The sequence below is a fragment of the Podarcis raffonei genome, chromosome 12 (assembly GCF_027172205.1).
Source record: "Podarcis raffonei isolate rPodRaf1 chromosome 12, rPodRaf1.pri, whole genome shotgun sequence".
NCBI classification, from domain to species: Eukaryota; Metazoa; Chordata; class Lepidosauria; order Squamata; family Lacertidae; genus Podarcis; species Podarcis raffonei.
Window position 1 is genome coordinate 1,958,331 of NC_070613.1, and position 16,342 is coordinate 1,974,672.

Below are 16,342 nucleotides of genomic sequence, written 5' to 3' on the forward strand. Positions count from 1 at the left end.
TAGATTACCGCACCGTGTGATGCGTGGGGCTGCCTCTGAAGATGGTTCAGAAACTTCAGCTGGTGCAGAATTCGGCAATCAGGTTGCTTACCAGGACGAGACAGTTTGAGCATATCACACCAATCCTGGCCTGACTGCATTGGCTGCCAGTTAGCTTCCAGGCCCAATTCAATATGCTGGTTTTGACCTATAAAGCCTTAAACGGCTCAGGACCGCAATGCCTCAAGGACTGCCTCTCCCTATATAAACCATCCCCAAATCTGCGATCATCATCAGAGGCCCTTCTCCATGTGCCTCTTCTGTGAGAGGTCGGCAGAGTGGCAACTCGAGAACGGGGCCTTTTCTGCAGTGGCTCCCCGTCTATGGAATGCTCTGCCCAGGGAGGCTCGCCCGGTGACTTCATTCTATACCTTTAGGCTCCAGGCAAAAATGTTCCTCTTTAACCAGGCCTTCAGCCATTAGACAATCCATGGCCTTTTAAAAGTGTCTTGGGGCGGGGGCGGGACTGTTATTATCATTTTTTAATTTATCTTTTCTTATTATGCTATTTAAATTATGCTTTTAATGTTGTACCTCTTCGGATAAAGGGTGGCATGTAAATTGCAGAAATAATAATAAACAATAAAACAACCCCTTCTCAGGCTGTGGGCCCCCCTGTGGGCCGAGCGAGTTCCGCTGCGCAATGGGGCGCTGCTTGCCGTACCTCCACCGCTGCGACCGGCACGACGACTGCGGAGACTTCAGTGACGAGAGCGGCTGCGTGTGCCCGGCTGGGGAGTTCCAGTGTCCCAACGGCCAGTGCCTTCCCCAAGCTCTGCTTTGTGACGGGAAGCAGGACTGTCCTGCCGGAATGGATGAAGCTTTCTGCCCAGGTGAGAACGGTCATCCCCCGTAGGTCGGTGGCGGGGCAGCTGCTTGGCAAGCAGAAGGTCCCAGCTCCCGTCCACACGCACCCAGTGTCCCCTCCACTTAGGGCTGGGAGAGACCCCTGGACCCCCAAACCCTGGAGAGCCACTGCCAGTCCGTGCAGGGAATGCTGCGCTAGGTGGACCCCAAAGGTTTTGATGTTGTACATTGAAGGTTTACAAGGTCCTATCAAGCGTCTTTGGTAATCTTGGGGGAAGCCTTCCAGCAGCGCTAAGCCACAATCCAGGTTTATCAAGACGGCCAATGCAATTCAGATGTTTATTGCAGGCTTATGGTTTGCTTTTCCTTCCCTCCAAATCTTCCCCCACCATACCCAGCCAGATTATTTTCAGTTTCCTGATCTGAACTAAAATTTAAAAATTCCTTCCGGTAGTACTTTAGAGACCAACTAAGTTTGTTATTGGTATGAGTTTTCGTGTGCATGCATAACAAAATTAGTTGGCCTTTAAGGTGCTACTAGGGGCGCGGGTGGCGCTGTGGGTTAAACCACAGAGCCTTTTGGGCTTGCCGATCAGAAGGTTGGCGGTTTGAATTCCCGCGATGGGGTGAGCTCCCGTTGCTCGGTCCCTGCTCCTGCCAACCTAGCAGTTCGAAAGCACGTCAAAGTGCAAGTAGATAAATGGGTACCACTCCGGCTGGAAGGTAAACGGCGTTTCCGTGCGCTGCTCTGGTTCGCCAGAAGCGGTTTAGTCATGGTGGTCACATGACCCGGAAGCTGTACGCCGGCTCCCTCGGCCAGTAAAGCGAGATGAGCGCCGCAACCCCAGAGTCGGCCATGAGTGGACCTAATGGTCAGGGGTCCCTTTACCTTTAAGGTGCTACTGGAAGGAATTTTTTTATTTTGTTTCGACTACGGCAGAACAACACGGCTACCTATCTGTAACTGATCTGAACTGTTACTCCGATGGGTGTTATGGAACAAACGCTATTGACCAATCGAGATTTATTTCACAAAACATGTGCATTGCTTTATTGTTTTTTAAAAAGCTGAAAGTGGTTTGTGATCGACTGATGGGTTATTAATATCCCACCTTTTTTCCGGACTCACACAAATTAAAAACAACACAGATCAAATACAAAAGCTACCTTCTTGAGGTTTCCAGCAACTGGCAGTCAGCAGCACTGCAGCCTTCAAGTATGGAGGCTGAGCAGAGCCATCGCGGTCTTCTTTAGGGGGTGGGGGAGCTGAAAATAGAACCAATAGATTTCACATCTGGCAACCAATGTGCCCCTTGGGTTTCAGGTAGTCGTCTTCTTTGGCGATCATTCATGGCCGAGTCAGATTGTCTTCCATGAACACGGTTTTAACAATGAGTCTGTAAGTGACTGTGGAGGCCAATTCTGGATCCATACGTCCTTCCACAGTGGGGACATAGGTTCCCGGGTGGGAGGTGATCACGGTGTGGATTTGCCAAGCGTGCCTTCCTGTTAGAACGTTTCTCCCTTGCGTCCTGAGTTCAAGCATCTTCAAAGCCCACGACACCTTTGGTAAAGGCTGTTCTCCAATTAGAGCACTCGCAGGCCAGTGTTTTCCCATTGTCGGTGTTTATACTACATTTTTAAAGATTTGCCTTGAGACAGTCTTTAAACCTCTTTTGTTGACCTCCAGCATTACGCTTTCCATTTTGAAGTTCGGAATAGAGTAGTTGCTTTGGAAGACGATCATCAGGCATCCGCACAACTGTGTTAGTTTTATGATGTTAGCCGCCCTGAGCCCGGCTCCAGCTGGGGAGGGCGGGGTACAAATAAAAATTTCATATTATTATTATGACCAGTCCAATGAAGTTGATGTTGAAGAATCTTTGCTTCAACACAGGTGATCATTGCTTCTTCCAGTACACTGGCATTAGTTCGCCTGTCTTCTCAAGTGATGTGTAAAAATTTTCGGATGGAATCTTTTGAGGAGATGGAGGTGGCTTTTATAAGAGAAGATGGAGGTGGCGTTTCAGATAGTACATGGGTAGACGAGTCTAAAAAGCCCAGAACACAAATTTCCACCAGAAGCAATGTATTTAGCATTAACTCTGGAAGGGTAGACTCGATTCTGACCAAACTAAGCTTCCTGAGAACTGAAGGAAGGCACTAGAATGAGCGAATGGTGGGCTGGTCTTCACCGTACCCTCCTCCCCTCACAGGCCGTGTGACGTGTGCCCCTGGGCAGCTACCTTGTCCGGATGGCACTTGCGTGAGCCGCTCCCAGGTGTGCGACGGCCTGCGCGACTGTGCCGAAGGCGCCGATGAGAAGCCACCGCACTGCCCAGCGCCCCCGACGACACCTCCGGCAGCCACCATGCTCCCCAGTCGTCCTGCGACTCACCCGTCCCCCGTGAACAGGACTCTGGGTAAGCAGGCTCCATGCACCCAGAAACCCGTGGCTCCTTCCACTGAGTAGGGGTGCCTAGTGGGAAGGGCCAAGGCTGCCCTAACACAGCTGTCGTCAGCCCCCATGTTTTGATCTAGAGTTCCCAAGAGCTCTTACAAGTTAGGGAGAGGTATGTTCACCAGTCCTACGTCTCTCAGCTACCCATTGAGGTCGTTGCTGCAACAGAGAGGCCTCGACCTCTGCTTGTGCATCTTCCGCACCCAACCTGGGTGAGCAGGCAAAGACTAAGCCTTTGTGCAAGCTGCGTCTGCTCTTCCCTCTTCACTCCTCTTCTGGACCTGGGAGACAGTGGGGCAGGAGAGGTGGGGGCACAGGGAAGCCTGGGCTCTACAGCACCCTGATCTCTCTCTCCCTCTTCCTGCACCTCTGCTTCACCTTCCAATCCTGCTCCCACTCTCCTGACTCTGACTCTTGTCTCCTGGCTGTTACAAGCTCCCCCAGATCTTGCGAGATCTCGTGAGATTTCAGAGGTGAAGGTGGCGGGGAGGGCGGAGCACCCACGGGACATCTCCCCTTGGGCTTCTGCTGCCTGAGGTGGCTGCCTTTGTCTGGAGCCTTGCTCCGGACGCCTTGACCTCTTTCCTTCTCTCTCCCCTTCTCTCTCTCCCTCTCTCGTCCTGCCCTCCCCGCAGCACCACCCTGCGGCCGCTACGAGTTTCACTGCCACAGCGGGGAGTGCCAGCCGCGCGGCTGGGTGTGCGACAACGAAGCCGACTGCCTGGACGCCAGCGACGAGCTCCAGTGCAACCGCACCTGCGGCCTGGACCAGTTCCCCTGCGCCCACGGGGCCGAGTGCATCCACTACAGTCGGCTGTGCGACGGCGCCCCCCACTGCCAGGACCACTCGGACGAAAGTGTCGACACCTGCGGTGAGCAGATCCTGACCCCATGACTGGGGCTCTCTGCAGACGGCGAGAAGGGCGGGGTGGACGATTCCTGCGTGGCCGGGGTCAGACTAGAGAACAATAGAAAGTGTCCTTTCCTACTGCATCACAGTGTGGGACGCTGGTTTGACATCAACGGATAGGAAGTGCCTACAGAGGGTGGTGAATACAGCACAAGATATTATGGGCTGTCCCGCGAATTCACTGGATGAAAGAGCGGAAGAACGTTGCCTCAGGAGAGTGAGGAAAATTCTCAGGGATGATTCACACCCTGGCCGGCACTTTCTTGCTCTCCTGCCCTCGGGCAGAAGATATAGAAGCATGATTAGTCGCCCCAACAGGGTGAAGAACAGCTTCTATCCTGGGCTGTTAGGCTGCTGAATGAAAAGATAACAACAGGGCAAGTGACTTTCGGGTTTGGTGGGTGTGCCTCAGTAAACGAGGGGAATTAAGACGAAGAGAGCTGAGTGGGGGGTGCTGGTGTAATCTCACTGTATACAAGTTGTACAAGTGACAATAAAGTATTTCAATTTCAATTCAGTTTCAATGTGGAAATGTGGAGAAGGGGCTGTGGGGGGGGGGAATGAGGAACCACCCTCAGCCTCTCCAGAGGGACCTGTGGGGGCATCTCAGGTGCCCAGTTCATCCCTGGTCCTGTCTCCCTGGGAATAACCCTCCTTTCTCTTTCCTGGCGCAGGCTCCACGCAGATTCCGCCCTGCCCGGGCTTCTTCATCTGCGACAACCGCATGTGCATCAACGTTTCCCGGGTGTGTGACGGCTCCCCAGACTGCCCCCAGGGAGAGGACGAGGTGGCCTGCGGTAAGGAGCCTTCAGTGGCCCTCGCCTGGCGGGCGGCTGGAATGGAAGCGGGGTGGAAAAGGACCCTCTCACGGTATCCCTTGCCCAGATTTGAGACTCTTGCTCCCTTCCCTGGCTTTGCTGGGCATCCGATGCGCTTGAGCTACCCTCTGCGTAAAAATCAATCCAGTTTTGAAAGCAAGCTTCTAGTCCTCGTGAGAAGCCGTTCGAAGCCGTTCAGGCAGAGGTTTCTGGGAGTGTGGGAGGGGCCTGGGCGTGTTAAGAAATTCCCGGTCCTCCCTCCCCTTCCCCAGTTTGTTGTCTTCGTTGTCTCTCACTTTGCTGCCCCCACCCTTCTGTTTCTGGCAAATGTATTTCCAGGGTTGCAAAACCCAAAACAAGGTAGAGTGAATGAGCAGACACAACTGCATGCCCAGCTCAAGTGGTTTTCATTTTATTTGTTTCTTTCTTTCTTTGTTTTCTATTTCTATGCTGCTTTTTATTCAAATATATCCCAAAGCGGCTTACAAGCAAAAGATAAATAAAACAGAACGAAACATCATGAATACAGCATAAATAGTATAGAATACTTAAGAAATGATCTGTGAAACAATCGCAAATGAAACAATTACCATCTGTGTAGCGCTATTAACAAAACAAAACAAAAATAAGCATCACAGTTACACCAAAACTCATGTTATAGGATTCCCGAAGCATGACAGCATTAATGTCTATAAAACAATATTACCAACATTAACAAAATAGCTACGAAACAAACAAGCCAAGCCCTATTTATCCTGCCCGCTGGACGTCACGCATGTGCGGAGGTTATTTTCATACGCAACTGTGTGGAAGGATCACACGGTTTTCCAGGGCTGATGTTGTACCTTCATAATCAGTGATGACTTGTCTTTGAAGACCAGTTCCTAGGAATCACAAATTGGAAGTGCGGTGTTGGGATAGGGTCCAGGGCCGGATTTAGGTTTGATGAGGCCCTAAGCTACTGAAGGTAATGGAGCCCTTTAGGTGTCCAGCTGTCCTTTGTCAGCAACAAATTGCCACTGTTTTTGTGTGTTGAATATACGCTATATGGTCATTTATGGACCTAATAGGTATCTCAAGCCATTTGCACATGTAGAATGTAGGCACCCTATATATAGAAATGAGCAAACCAGGGATATTTTAGGGAGCAGGCTAGCAGGCTAGCAGGCAGGGCCCATGACTTACATCAGGGGTCAGCAAACATTTTCAGGTGGGGGCCGGTCCACTGTCCCTCAGACCATGTGGTGGGCTGGACTATATTTTGTGGGGGGAAATGAACGAATTCCTCTGCCCCAGAAATAACCCAGAGATGCATTTTAAATAATAGGACACATTCTACTCATGTAAAAACACGCTGATTCCCAGACCATCCGTGGGCCAGATTGAGAGGGCGATTGGGCCGCATCCAGCCCATAGCTGTCAAGTGTCCCTTATTTGAAGGGACAGTCCCTTATTCCAGGGCCATGTCCCGCTGCTGTCCCTTATTGATAGATGTCCCTTAAATGTTCCTTAAATGATGTCCCTTAAATTTCAAAGGAAGCAGCTCCTCTCCCTCCCTCCCTGCTGGCCAGGGAGGAGGGAGGCTCCAACTGTGTTGCTTGGCTGTGTTGCTCACCCAATAAGAAGTCTAAGAACAACTGGAGGTGGAGCTTGCATGCCTTGTGTGTGGCTAGTTAATGCAAGCTGAGGGGGTTTTTGAATGCTGGGTGCCATTTTGTTGCATGTGCTGCTGCAAACTTTGCAGTGCAAAGCCAGGCCGGGGAGCCATCTTAAGTTGAGGCTGCATAGGCCTTGTGGTGCATGTGATTCAGATTCTATTCAGTTGAACCTCTGGTTACAAAGTTGGTTGGACAGTGTTCTCGAAGCTACCAGCATGAGTTTGACCAGACTGCAGGAGGACAGGAAGACTGGAGTGCCTGGAACAGGTGAGGCTGCAGGTCCCTTATTTTCAAGGCTGCAGGTCCCTTATTTTCAAATCTGTAAGTTGACAGCTATGATCCGGCCCCTGGGCCTTAGGTTGCCAACCCACGACTTACATCATAGGAGCCTACACAACACAAAACACTGCTGCTGTATGTAGGTTTAATTTTATTTCTTTTTTATTTTGTATTTTGGAAATGTACATTCCTTTAATTTTTGGGGGGTCCCCAAGAGAGTGGGGCCCTAAGCTGTAGCTTGTTTAGCTTAAACGTAAATCTGGCACAGATTGGGTCCTTTGCCTGGGCTTCCGCTCAGAGTCTGGTCTGGTGGGTCCAGGATTCCGGACAAGGATTCCGAACAAGATCCAGCAGGCTCTGCGGATGTCCTTATGCGATGCAGATGATGTTCCATTTCCCAAGGAGCTGTCTGAGGGTTTCCTGGTGTGTCTTGTGGGGGCGGCTGCTGAGGAGAGCCAAGGAAGGCTTCTTCTGCCCCCCAATGGGCTGGGGATGGCTGGGGTCTCCTCCTCCTCTGCTGGCCCTTGTGTGATGCTCACGGCTTTTCCTTCTGACCCACACAGAGAGCCACGTGGTCCGTCCGGGCGAAAGGAACCAGACCGCGGGACCCTGTACGGAGTACTCCTGTGGGGATGGTGCCTGCATTGCCTTTAAACAGGTGCGACTGGGGGCTGTGGGTGGCCTTTCACTACATCTCCCCTGCCCAGATATTCCCCCCCCCAGCCACCCTAAAAGGTCTCATTTCACACTACCCTAATCCCTGGTCCTGTCCAGCCACCCATCCAGTTCTCTCAAATATTTCGGGAAAGAACCAACGGCTCAGGACTGCGATATGTTAAGAACCGCCTCTCCCAGATTTTGCGCTCATCTGAGACCCCCCTCTATGTCCCCCTTTTGACAAGAGGTCCAGAGGGTGGCAACACAAGAATAGGGACTTTTCTGTGGTGGCTCCCTGCTTGTGGGAAGTTTTTAAGGACTGATGTTTTAATGTATTTTTAATCTCTGTTGGAAACCGCCCAGAGTGGCTGGGGAAACCCACCAGATGGATGGGGTACTGCTAATAATAATAATATATTATTTATGGAATGTTCTCCCCAGGGAGGCTCTCCCGGTGCCTTCATTACATGTCTTTAGGCGCCAGGCAAAAACATTCCTCTACCCCCAGGCCTTTGGCCATGAAATAATCTATTGGGGGCGGGGACTGTAGCCATTTTTTAATTATTATGCTGTGTGTTATTATGATTTTTATTATGTTTTTATTATTGATGCTCTGTAAAATGTGTTCTTAATGCTGTACAGTGCCCTGGGATCTTTAGATAAAGGGTGGTATATCAATTTATTATTATTATTATTATTCCCCAACCAGCTTTGACCTCCTACTGTTTTGGGCTACTCATTTAATTTATTTATTTATTGAACTTATATACTGCCCTATACCTGAGGTCTCAGGGTGGTTCACAGGGGGGGGGGGAATCACAATATATAAAATCAAAATGAAAACAATAACACCCCATCCCCCAAAAATGATTCACAAAATGGGGGGGGAAGTGAACCACATGTGCTGCCTTCAGCTCCTTGAAGGAGAGATGGGGATATAGATGGGATTCATCACCACCGTCATAAATATCGGAATGAATCTTCAGTGAAGACCAGGCCTCCAGGCAATATTTGTGCGGGCAGATGCTGAATTTGGAAGGCGCCTGGAGGAGCCCCGAGTGACCCCCTGCCCTCTCCCCCCTGCCCCCCAGGTGTGCAACGGCCTGGCCGACTGCGCTGACGGCACAGAGTCCTCCGGCTGGCTGCCCTCGGACGAGCGGGACTGCGGCCTCTGGAGCCCCTGGGCCCCCTGGAGCTCCTGCAGCCGCTCCTGCGGGACGGGGCTGCAGGTGCGCCGGAGGTCCTGCACCCGGCGGGCGGACGACGTCCTTCGGCACTGCCTGGGAGAGGAAGCCCAGGCCCAGCAGTGCTTCGCAGTGGCCTGCCCAGGTGAGGGGGGTTGGGGGGGAGGGAGGATGGCAGGAGCAGGAGGGGGAGCAGAGGAGAGAGCTGGGGGCAACTGCAGGGGCCCTTGGTGCTGAACCAGGGGAGAAGTGGCTCATAGACAAGGAAAGGGGAGACCTCTGGGATGGGTGCTTTCAGCCAGATGCTGCCCATTTTTCATGGTCATACAGTCACACCTCATGTTACATTTGCTTCAGGTTGAGCATTTTCAGGTTGCGTCCTGCGGTGACCCAGAAGTACAAGAAAGGGTTACTTCTGGGTTTCGCCGCTTGTGCATGCATGTGCAGAAGCGGTGAATTGCGACCAGCAGGTTGCGTTCTGCTCATGTTGCGAGTGGGCCTCCGGAACGGATCCCATTCACAACCAGAGGTACCACTGTATATATATATAAGGTAAAGGTAAAGGGACCCCTGACCATCAGGTCCAGTCGTGGACGACTCTGGGGTTGCGGCGCTCATCTCGCTTTAGTGGCCGAGGGAGCCGGCGTACAGCTTCCGGGTCATGTGGCCAGCAGGACTAAGCCGCTTCTGGTGAACCAGAGCAGCGCACGGAAATGCCGTTTACCTTCCCACCGGAGCAGTACCTATTTATCTACTTGCACTTTGACGTGCTTTCGAACTGCTAGGTTGGCAGGAGCAGGGACCGAGCAACGGGAGCTCACCCCGTTGCAGGGATTCAAACCTCTGACCTTCTGATCGGCAAGCCCTAGGCTCTGTGGTTTAGAGACACCACATTTTTCCATGTATAAGACGCCCCCATGTATAAGATGACCCCCTATTTTTTGAGGCCAAAATTAAGACTTCCCTCCGCTCTCCCATGATTTCCATAGCACTACATTAGATACTGCATCTTATAACATTACCCAAATTTATATTCAAATTTCCATTTGTAACCAACCACAGAATGATTACCTTACAAGTGCTATATTAATTCTGCTAACATTTTTAACTGTACAGTGATCTTTAAGATAATCTATAAAAATTTCCCATTCCTTAATAAATTTATTATCTCCTTGGTTTCTGATTCTCCCTGTCCATTTTGCCATTTCGGCATAATCCATCATCTTGATTATCCCCAATGTTTAGTTGGAATTGCCTTTCTTGTCAATTAAATCCATGGGTTCGAGTTCTACCCTCCAGATCTGGAGGAAACAAGTTTGCTCCCTCTTCCATTTGACAGCTCTTGAGATATTTGAAGACGGTTCTGCTATCTCCTCTCAGCCTCCTCTTTTCCAGTCTAAACCTACCCAGCTCCTTCAGCCGTTCCTCATCAGGCTCAGTTTCCAGACCTTTGATCACCTCGCTTGCCCCTCTCTGCATACCAGGATTTCCTTTGCTGCAAATCCCACCCGCTGCCTGCGAGGTCCGTTTCTCTGCTCCCCCCTGCCCTGACGCTTTCGCTTCTCCCTTCCGTGCAGTGGACGGCGTGTGGAGCGAATGGGCGACGTGGTCCAACTGCACCCAGGACTGCCGTGGCGTTGTGGTCCGGCGGCGAGAGTGCCTGCCCTCCCAGAACGGGGGTCGCCACTGCACAGAGATGCCAGAGGCTTTGACCAGCTCCATCGAGATCGGTGAGTCAGTCTGGGGAGCGGGCAGAGGGAGGATAATGCTGGCCGAGACAGCATAGAATCGTAAAATTGGAAGGGGTTCCCCAGAGGTCCTCTAGTCCAACCCCTTGCAAGGCAGGAAACTCAGCTAAAGCATCCATGACAGATAGCCCTCCAAGCATCCTATGGCATCATAGGAGAAGGGAGTGGAGCTGCTTCTTCCTCTTAAAAAAAAAATTAGACTTTTCAGATATATACATTTCACTGATTTTACAATCATTCTGACATTTTAAAACTCGAAATCCTTCCCCCTCTTTCTGCGGCTCCTCAATTTTATTTTTGATATATTCTGCATTTCCAAATTAACTTATTTATTTATCTTCTTTATAAATATATACTCTTATGTAACTGCAGGTTATTACAATAATCCTGCCAATGTTTTTACCCGTTTGCAGTTCATCTGTAAATATTCAACAACCCATTTCCATTCTTTTATAAAAAGTTTGTCATCTTGACTTCTTCCAGTAAGTTTTGCCATTTCTGCATATTCCATAAGTTTTGGGATCCAAAGTCCCAGTAGGACTTCTGCTTCTTTCCATTTGGGGGCAAGTAGCCTTCTTGCCGCTGTGGTCACATACGTGAAAAAATGTCTATACAATTTAGGTAGTTCTGTCCCTATAATTCCCAAGAGAGCTGCTTCTTCCTTGGCCTTCTGTGGACCATTGTGTTATTGGCGCGGGGGGGGGGGCTTACATGGCCGAACTGGCAGCACCCCAAGCAGCCCTCTCTGCTCCCCTTTGCCCTCTGCAGAGCTGTGCCAACGGGAAGATTGTGCCAACGCCTCCACCTGCCCCGGGGAGCTGGTTAGCAGGAAATGTGCCCCTTGCCCCACCTCCTGCGCCGAGCTCTCCAGCCGCACGCGGTGCAGGAAGGACCGGCCCTGCAGGCCAGGTAAGCAGGGGAGGGCCAGGAAAAGGGGGCTGGCAGGGGGGAGGCAGGATACGGGTCAGTTCCCATTCAAGAGCGAACCCGATTCACACTTTCTCAACCGGTATGCAAGCCAAACCAAACTGTGGTGCAGTGGTACCTTGGTTCTCAAACTTAATCCGTTCTGGAAGTCTGTTCCAAAACCAAAGCGTTCCAAAACCAAGGCGCGCTTTCCCACAGAAAGGAATGCAAAACGGATTAATCCGTTCCAGACTTTTAAAAACAACTCCTAAAACAGCAATTTAACATGAATTTTGCTATCTAACGAGACCAAAATGAAAGCAATAAACCATGTACTGCAGTCACACAATCAATCCATCAGTAGCTGAACTGAGTTCCACACAGTCACAGTCACAAAAACAAAACAGCCACAAAAACAGAAACGCAAAATAAATAGCAAAAACAGACAGACCTCAGCATAACACTCAAATTGGAAGCGGAACACTCAAAACGGAGAACATTTGACTTCCAAAGAAAGTTCGCAAACTGGAATACTTGCTTCCGGGTTTGCAGTGTTTGGGTTCCAAGTTGTCTGAGTACCAAGGCATTTGAGAACTAAGGTACCACTGTACTACATTCGTTTCTTTTCTTTCATTTTTTCTTTTCTCCCCCATTTCCTAAAAAATAGCACCTTATATTTTTTAAAAAAACCAAAAATGCCCACAAGGAAAAACAATACACGACATTCTCCTTCACACTGTAAAAACATAGAACATTTAACACCTATATTTCTGTTTTAATATTCCTACCTTGTTCACTAAGCTTATTGGTGATGATCTTGTTTGTTTTTTTTTCTTTCTTTTCTGTCTTTCTGTCTATCTTTCTTTCTTTGTTACAATTTATTTATATATGTACAGCTTTTTTGCCCAATGGCCAAAATGGCATGCATATTTATTTATTTATTCAAATAGATAGAAATAAAAATGTGCACCCCACCACCGAGACCATTCCATTTTAACTATCCGACTATCCAATCCGTTCTGGAGCCCCGTTTGTATCCAGAAGCAAACGCAACCCACGTCCGCACGTCTGCGTGTGCGCAGGTCACAATTTGCCACTTCTGCGCATGCGCATGACGTCATTTTGACCGTCTGTGCATGCGTGAGTGGCGAAACCTGAAAGTAACGCACTCCGTTACTTCTGGATTGCCACAGTGTGCAACCCGAAAATACTTATCCCAAAGCTACTTCAACCCGAGGTATGACTGTACCTACATCACAGAAAAGGTGATCTACAACAGAAATTTGAGTGTTGTTGTTTTTCCTGTCTGCCAGGTTATCTGATAATGCCTTATCTGATTGCCTTTCCTGGTAGTCTGGCCATTCCTTTGAGATGGTAATCACTTAATTCCTGAGACAATGGGGAAGCTCCCTCACCCCCTCCCTCCTTGCAGAGAAAACATTTGGTCAGTCTGGGAGTCAAAATGGTTTCAGGTCGGTCTTCCCGTGCTGATCTATGTGTGTGCTTGGGGTTGGTACATTTATGAACATTTATTATATATATAAGACCTTAAATTTTATTATTGCACTCCCTTCCTCCGTTCCCCGACCTTCTCTCTCTCTCTCCTGCTCAGGGTGCTGGTGCCCCGACGGGCTGGTCCTGGACAGCGATCAGCAGTGTGTGCGCCCCAGAGAGTGTCCCTGCCAGGTGGAGGGCATCCGCTACTGGCCCGGCCAGCTGGTGAAGGTCAATTGCCGCATCTGCACTTGCCAGGACGGTCAGATGAAGCGCTGCCGGCAGAACCCGGAGTGCACAGGTGAGCACGGCCCCTCTCCCCGCATTGCTAGATGTCCCAGGAGGTGCCCCCCACAATCCGGTGGTCCCCCAGGCTCAAACCTGTGGGAACATTGAGGATAGTAGGAGAGGATATATTGATTAAATATTATCCTTCCCCACTCATGCAAGTGAGCTAGTAGCAGGGCACATTCCCTTGTACATTGCGGGAAGCAAGTTGATGGATTTGTCAGAACCATTTGAGTTAAGCAATTCAGTCTGGCTTGTCCAGATTGGATTGTTTCTGGTAAATCTCCTTTAGTTCCCTCTTAAAAGCAATAATGACACAACAGTCTTCTTTTCAAAGTAACTATAAGGTTTACTTACATTCAGTTCACAGTTTGGTCCTGAAGGCAGGCTTTATCTTGTAGTTACAGTTACAGTGGTACCTTGGTTCTCAAACTTAATCCGTTACGGAAGTCCATTCCAAAACCAAAGCGTTCCGAAACCAAGGCGCGTTTTCCCATAGAAAGGAATGTAAAACGATTTAATCCATTCCAGACTTTTAAAGACGACCTCTAAAACAGCAATTTCACATGAATTTTGCTACCTAACGAGACCATTGATCCATAAAATGAAAGCAATAATCAATGTACTGTACTATAAAATAAATAAGACAGTATTGTAGATGATTTTTTAAAAAAATCTTACCTGCACTGATGATAGTCATTGTTTGGACGGGGGGCTTTTATCCATTTCCACAGTCACACAATAAATCAATCAGTCAGTAGCTGAACAGGGTTCCACATAGTCACAAAAAAAATTAATTGAAAAACCTTAAAAACAAAAACACAAAATAAATAGCAAAAACGAAAGCGCCAAACTTAATCAGTTCCGCAAGTCTATGTGACTTCTGAAATGTTCAAAAACCAAGCTGCAGCTTCTGATTGGTGCAGACACCCATAGCCAACAGCTGCATCGGATGTCTGGCTTCCAAAAAATGTTCAAAAACCGGAAGACTTACTTCCAGGTATTTGGAGTTTGAGAACCAAGGTACCACTGTACTGAGAAAAGTGTGGGTTCATCTTCTGTGAGGAATGAGCCCATGTGCTGCTGGCTGAGAGCCAGCAGACAGCAAAAGGCATCAAGAAAGTCAAAAGAGGAGTGAGAGGAAGATGGCTGCGTGACCAGCCCCTTTAGAGGGTCTGCCAGGGTCACGCCCACCTACCTGGTCACATGCAGGGGGAGGATGCTCCAGATCAGGTGTGACAGGAAGTCCTCCTGGCTGGAGCAACATCCCCTGTGTGTCCACTCTGGGCAAACAGGAAATGTTGTACTTGACTGCTTCAGTGATGTTACATCCCACAAAACCTTATTGGGGGGGGCACACCGTGTTCCACTCACAAGGCCAGCCTGCCCAGGAGACGCACTGAAGCAGCCACCTGGGGCAGCAGAATCCTGTGGGGCAGCACTCCACAGGTGCCCCACTTGGCCCTGCCACCGCCATTGAGCTTGTCCAAAATACTTGGGCTCTTGCGATGAGCGAGGGCGGGAGACAACTTTAATCAGCAATCGTTCTATATATTATAATAATTGTAATCCAACAACATCTGGGGAGTCAAGTGGGGAGCTGCAGGTGTGCGCATGTGCCAGCCAGTGTCCCTCTCCTTATTGGTAACGCTTCCTCCCCGCTTTCCCCTGCCTTGCCAGTGAATTGCGGCTGGTCCTCCTGGTCGCCCTGGGGTGAGTGCCTGGGTCCCTGCGGGGTGCAGAGCATCCAGTGGTCTTTCCGCAGCCCCAACAACCCCAGCAAGCACGGCAACGGCCGCCAGTGCCGAGGCATCTACCGCAAAGCCCGCAGGTGAGCCACACAGAGCCAGCCATCGCTTGGAGGCCCTACGAGGTGCTCCTTTTTCGCTAGAGGCCGAAGCTGGAAACTTCTCTCTCCCGCAATGGAGGGTTCATCCTCCCTCAACGGTTCATTGTGTTTTTGCGGTATTTCTTATGTGGTTTTTTAAAGGTGTTATTGCTGTGAGCCTCAAGTAAATAGATGATAGATAGATAGATGATAGATGATAGATAGATAGATGATAGATAATAGATGATAGATGATAGATAGATAGATGATAGATAGATAGATGATAGATAGATAGATAGATAGATAGATGATAGATAGATAGATAGATGATAGATGATAGATAGATAGATGATAGATGATAGATAGATAGATAGATAGATAGATAGATGATAGATAGATAGATAGATAGAGATAGATATAGATATATATAGATGATAGATAGATGATAGATAGATGATAGATAGATAGATAGAGATAGAGATAGATATATATAGATGATAGATAGATAGACAGACAGACAGATGGTGGTATATGCCGTAAATATTTTTCATAAATAAAGCAGACCGAGGAAGACTCTTTGGCTCCCTGAGGCCACATTTCGCACAGTGTCTGTGTGATGTCATCTTCGGCAAGAACAGCTTCCAAATTTAATCTGCATTTACCATTTTTGCAGAAGACACACATTCCTTATTCTACTTTTGGTCTTTCCAATTTCTGATTTTTCTGGTCACTTTTGCCATTTCAGCATCCAGGCATGTCCTAATCAACAACTTTGGGGTAAAATAAAAAAAAAAAATTCATCAACTTTGGTCAGCCCTCATGGCCCTTCACTTCTTCAAATCTGGCCCTCTTTGAAAAAAGTTTGGACACCACAAATCTGTCATTCTCCTTGGAGAACATTTCTAATCCATGATCTCTCTCTCTCTCTCGCCTGCCTGCCTGCCTGCCTGCCTGCCTGCCATGGTTTCTGCCCAAATCGGCTGCAGCCAAGCAGCAAAAGCCAAACAAAGAAAAAACTGATTTGTCTGCTCTTTCTTGTGAGGGGTGGGGAGGTTGCCCGGCTGCCTTTCCCCACTTATGTGGCCCCTCCCTCTCCCTTCGCAGGTGTCAGACGGATCCGTGCGAAGAGTGTGAGCACCACGGCCGGGCACATGCCATTGGCGACCGCTGGCGCTCGGGGCAGTGCCAGGTGTGCCAGTGCCTGCCCAACCTGACCGTCCAGTGCTCCCAGTATTGCCCCTACAGCACAGTGGCCTGCCCTGAGG

General features: G+C 49.3%; 1 protein-coding gene across 2 annotated transcripts in view; it reads left to right on the plus strand.

Moving 5' to 3' along the window:
* Window positions 1-16,342, plus strand: part of LOC128424273 (SCO-spondin-like) — a 170,770-nt gene that overhangs the window by 42,851 nt on the left and 111,577 nt on the right. For both annotated transcript variants that reach the window (XM_053410272.1, XM_053410273.1), the window contains exons 28-38: window positions 642-872; window positions 3,063-3,269; window positions 3,943-4,179; window positions 4,892-5,014; window positions 7,536-7,630; window positions 8,721-8,958; window positions 10,391-10,543; window positions 11,330-11,470; window positions 13,080-13,262; window positions 14,930-15,080; window positions 16,182-16,341. In XM_053410272.1, the coding sequence (XP_053266247.1) occupies window positions 642-872; window positions 3,063-3,269; window positions 3,943-4,179; window positions 4,892-5,014; window positions 7,536-7,630; window positions 8,721-8,958; window positions 10,391-10,543; window positions 11,330-11,470; window positions 13,080-13,262; window positions 14,930-15,080; window positions 16,182-16,341 (1,919 nt within the window). The remainder of the gene's footprint in view (window positions 1-641; window positions 873-3,062; window positions 3,270-3,942; window positions 4,180-4,891; window positions 5,015-7,535; window positions 7,631-8,720; window positions 8,959-10,390; window positions 10,544-11,329; window positions 11,471-13,079; window positions 13,263-14,929; window positions 15,081-16,181; window position 16,342) is intronic.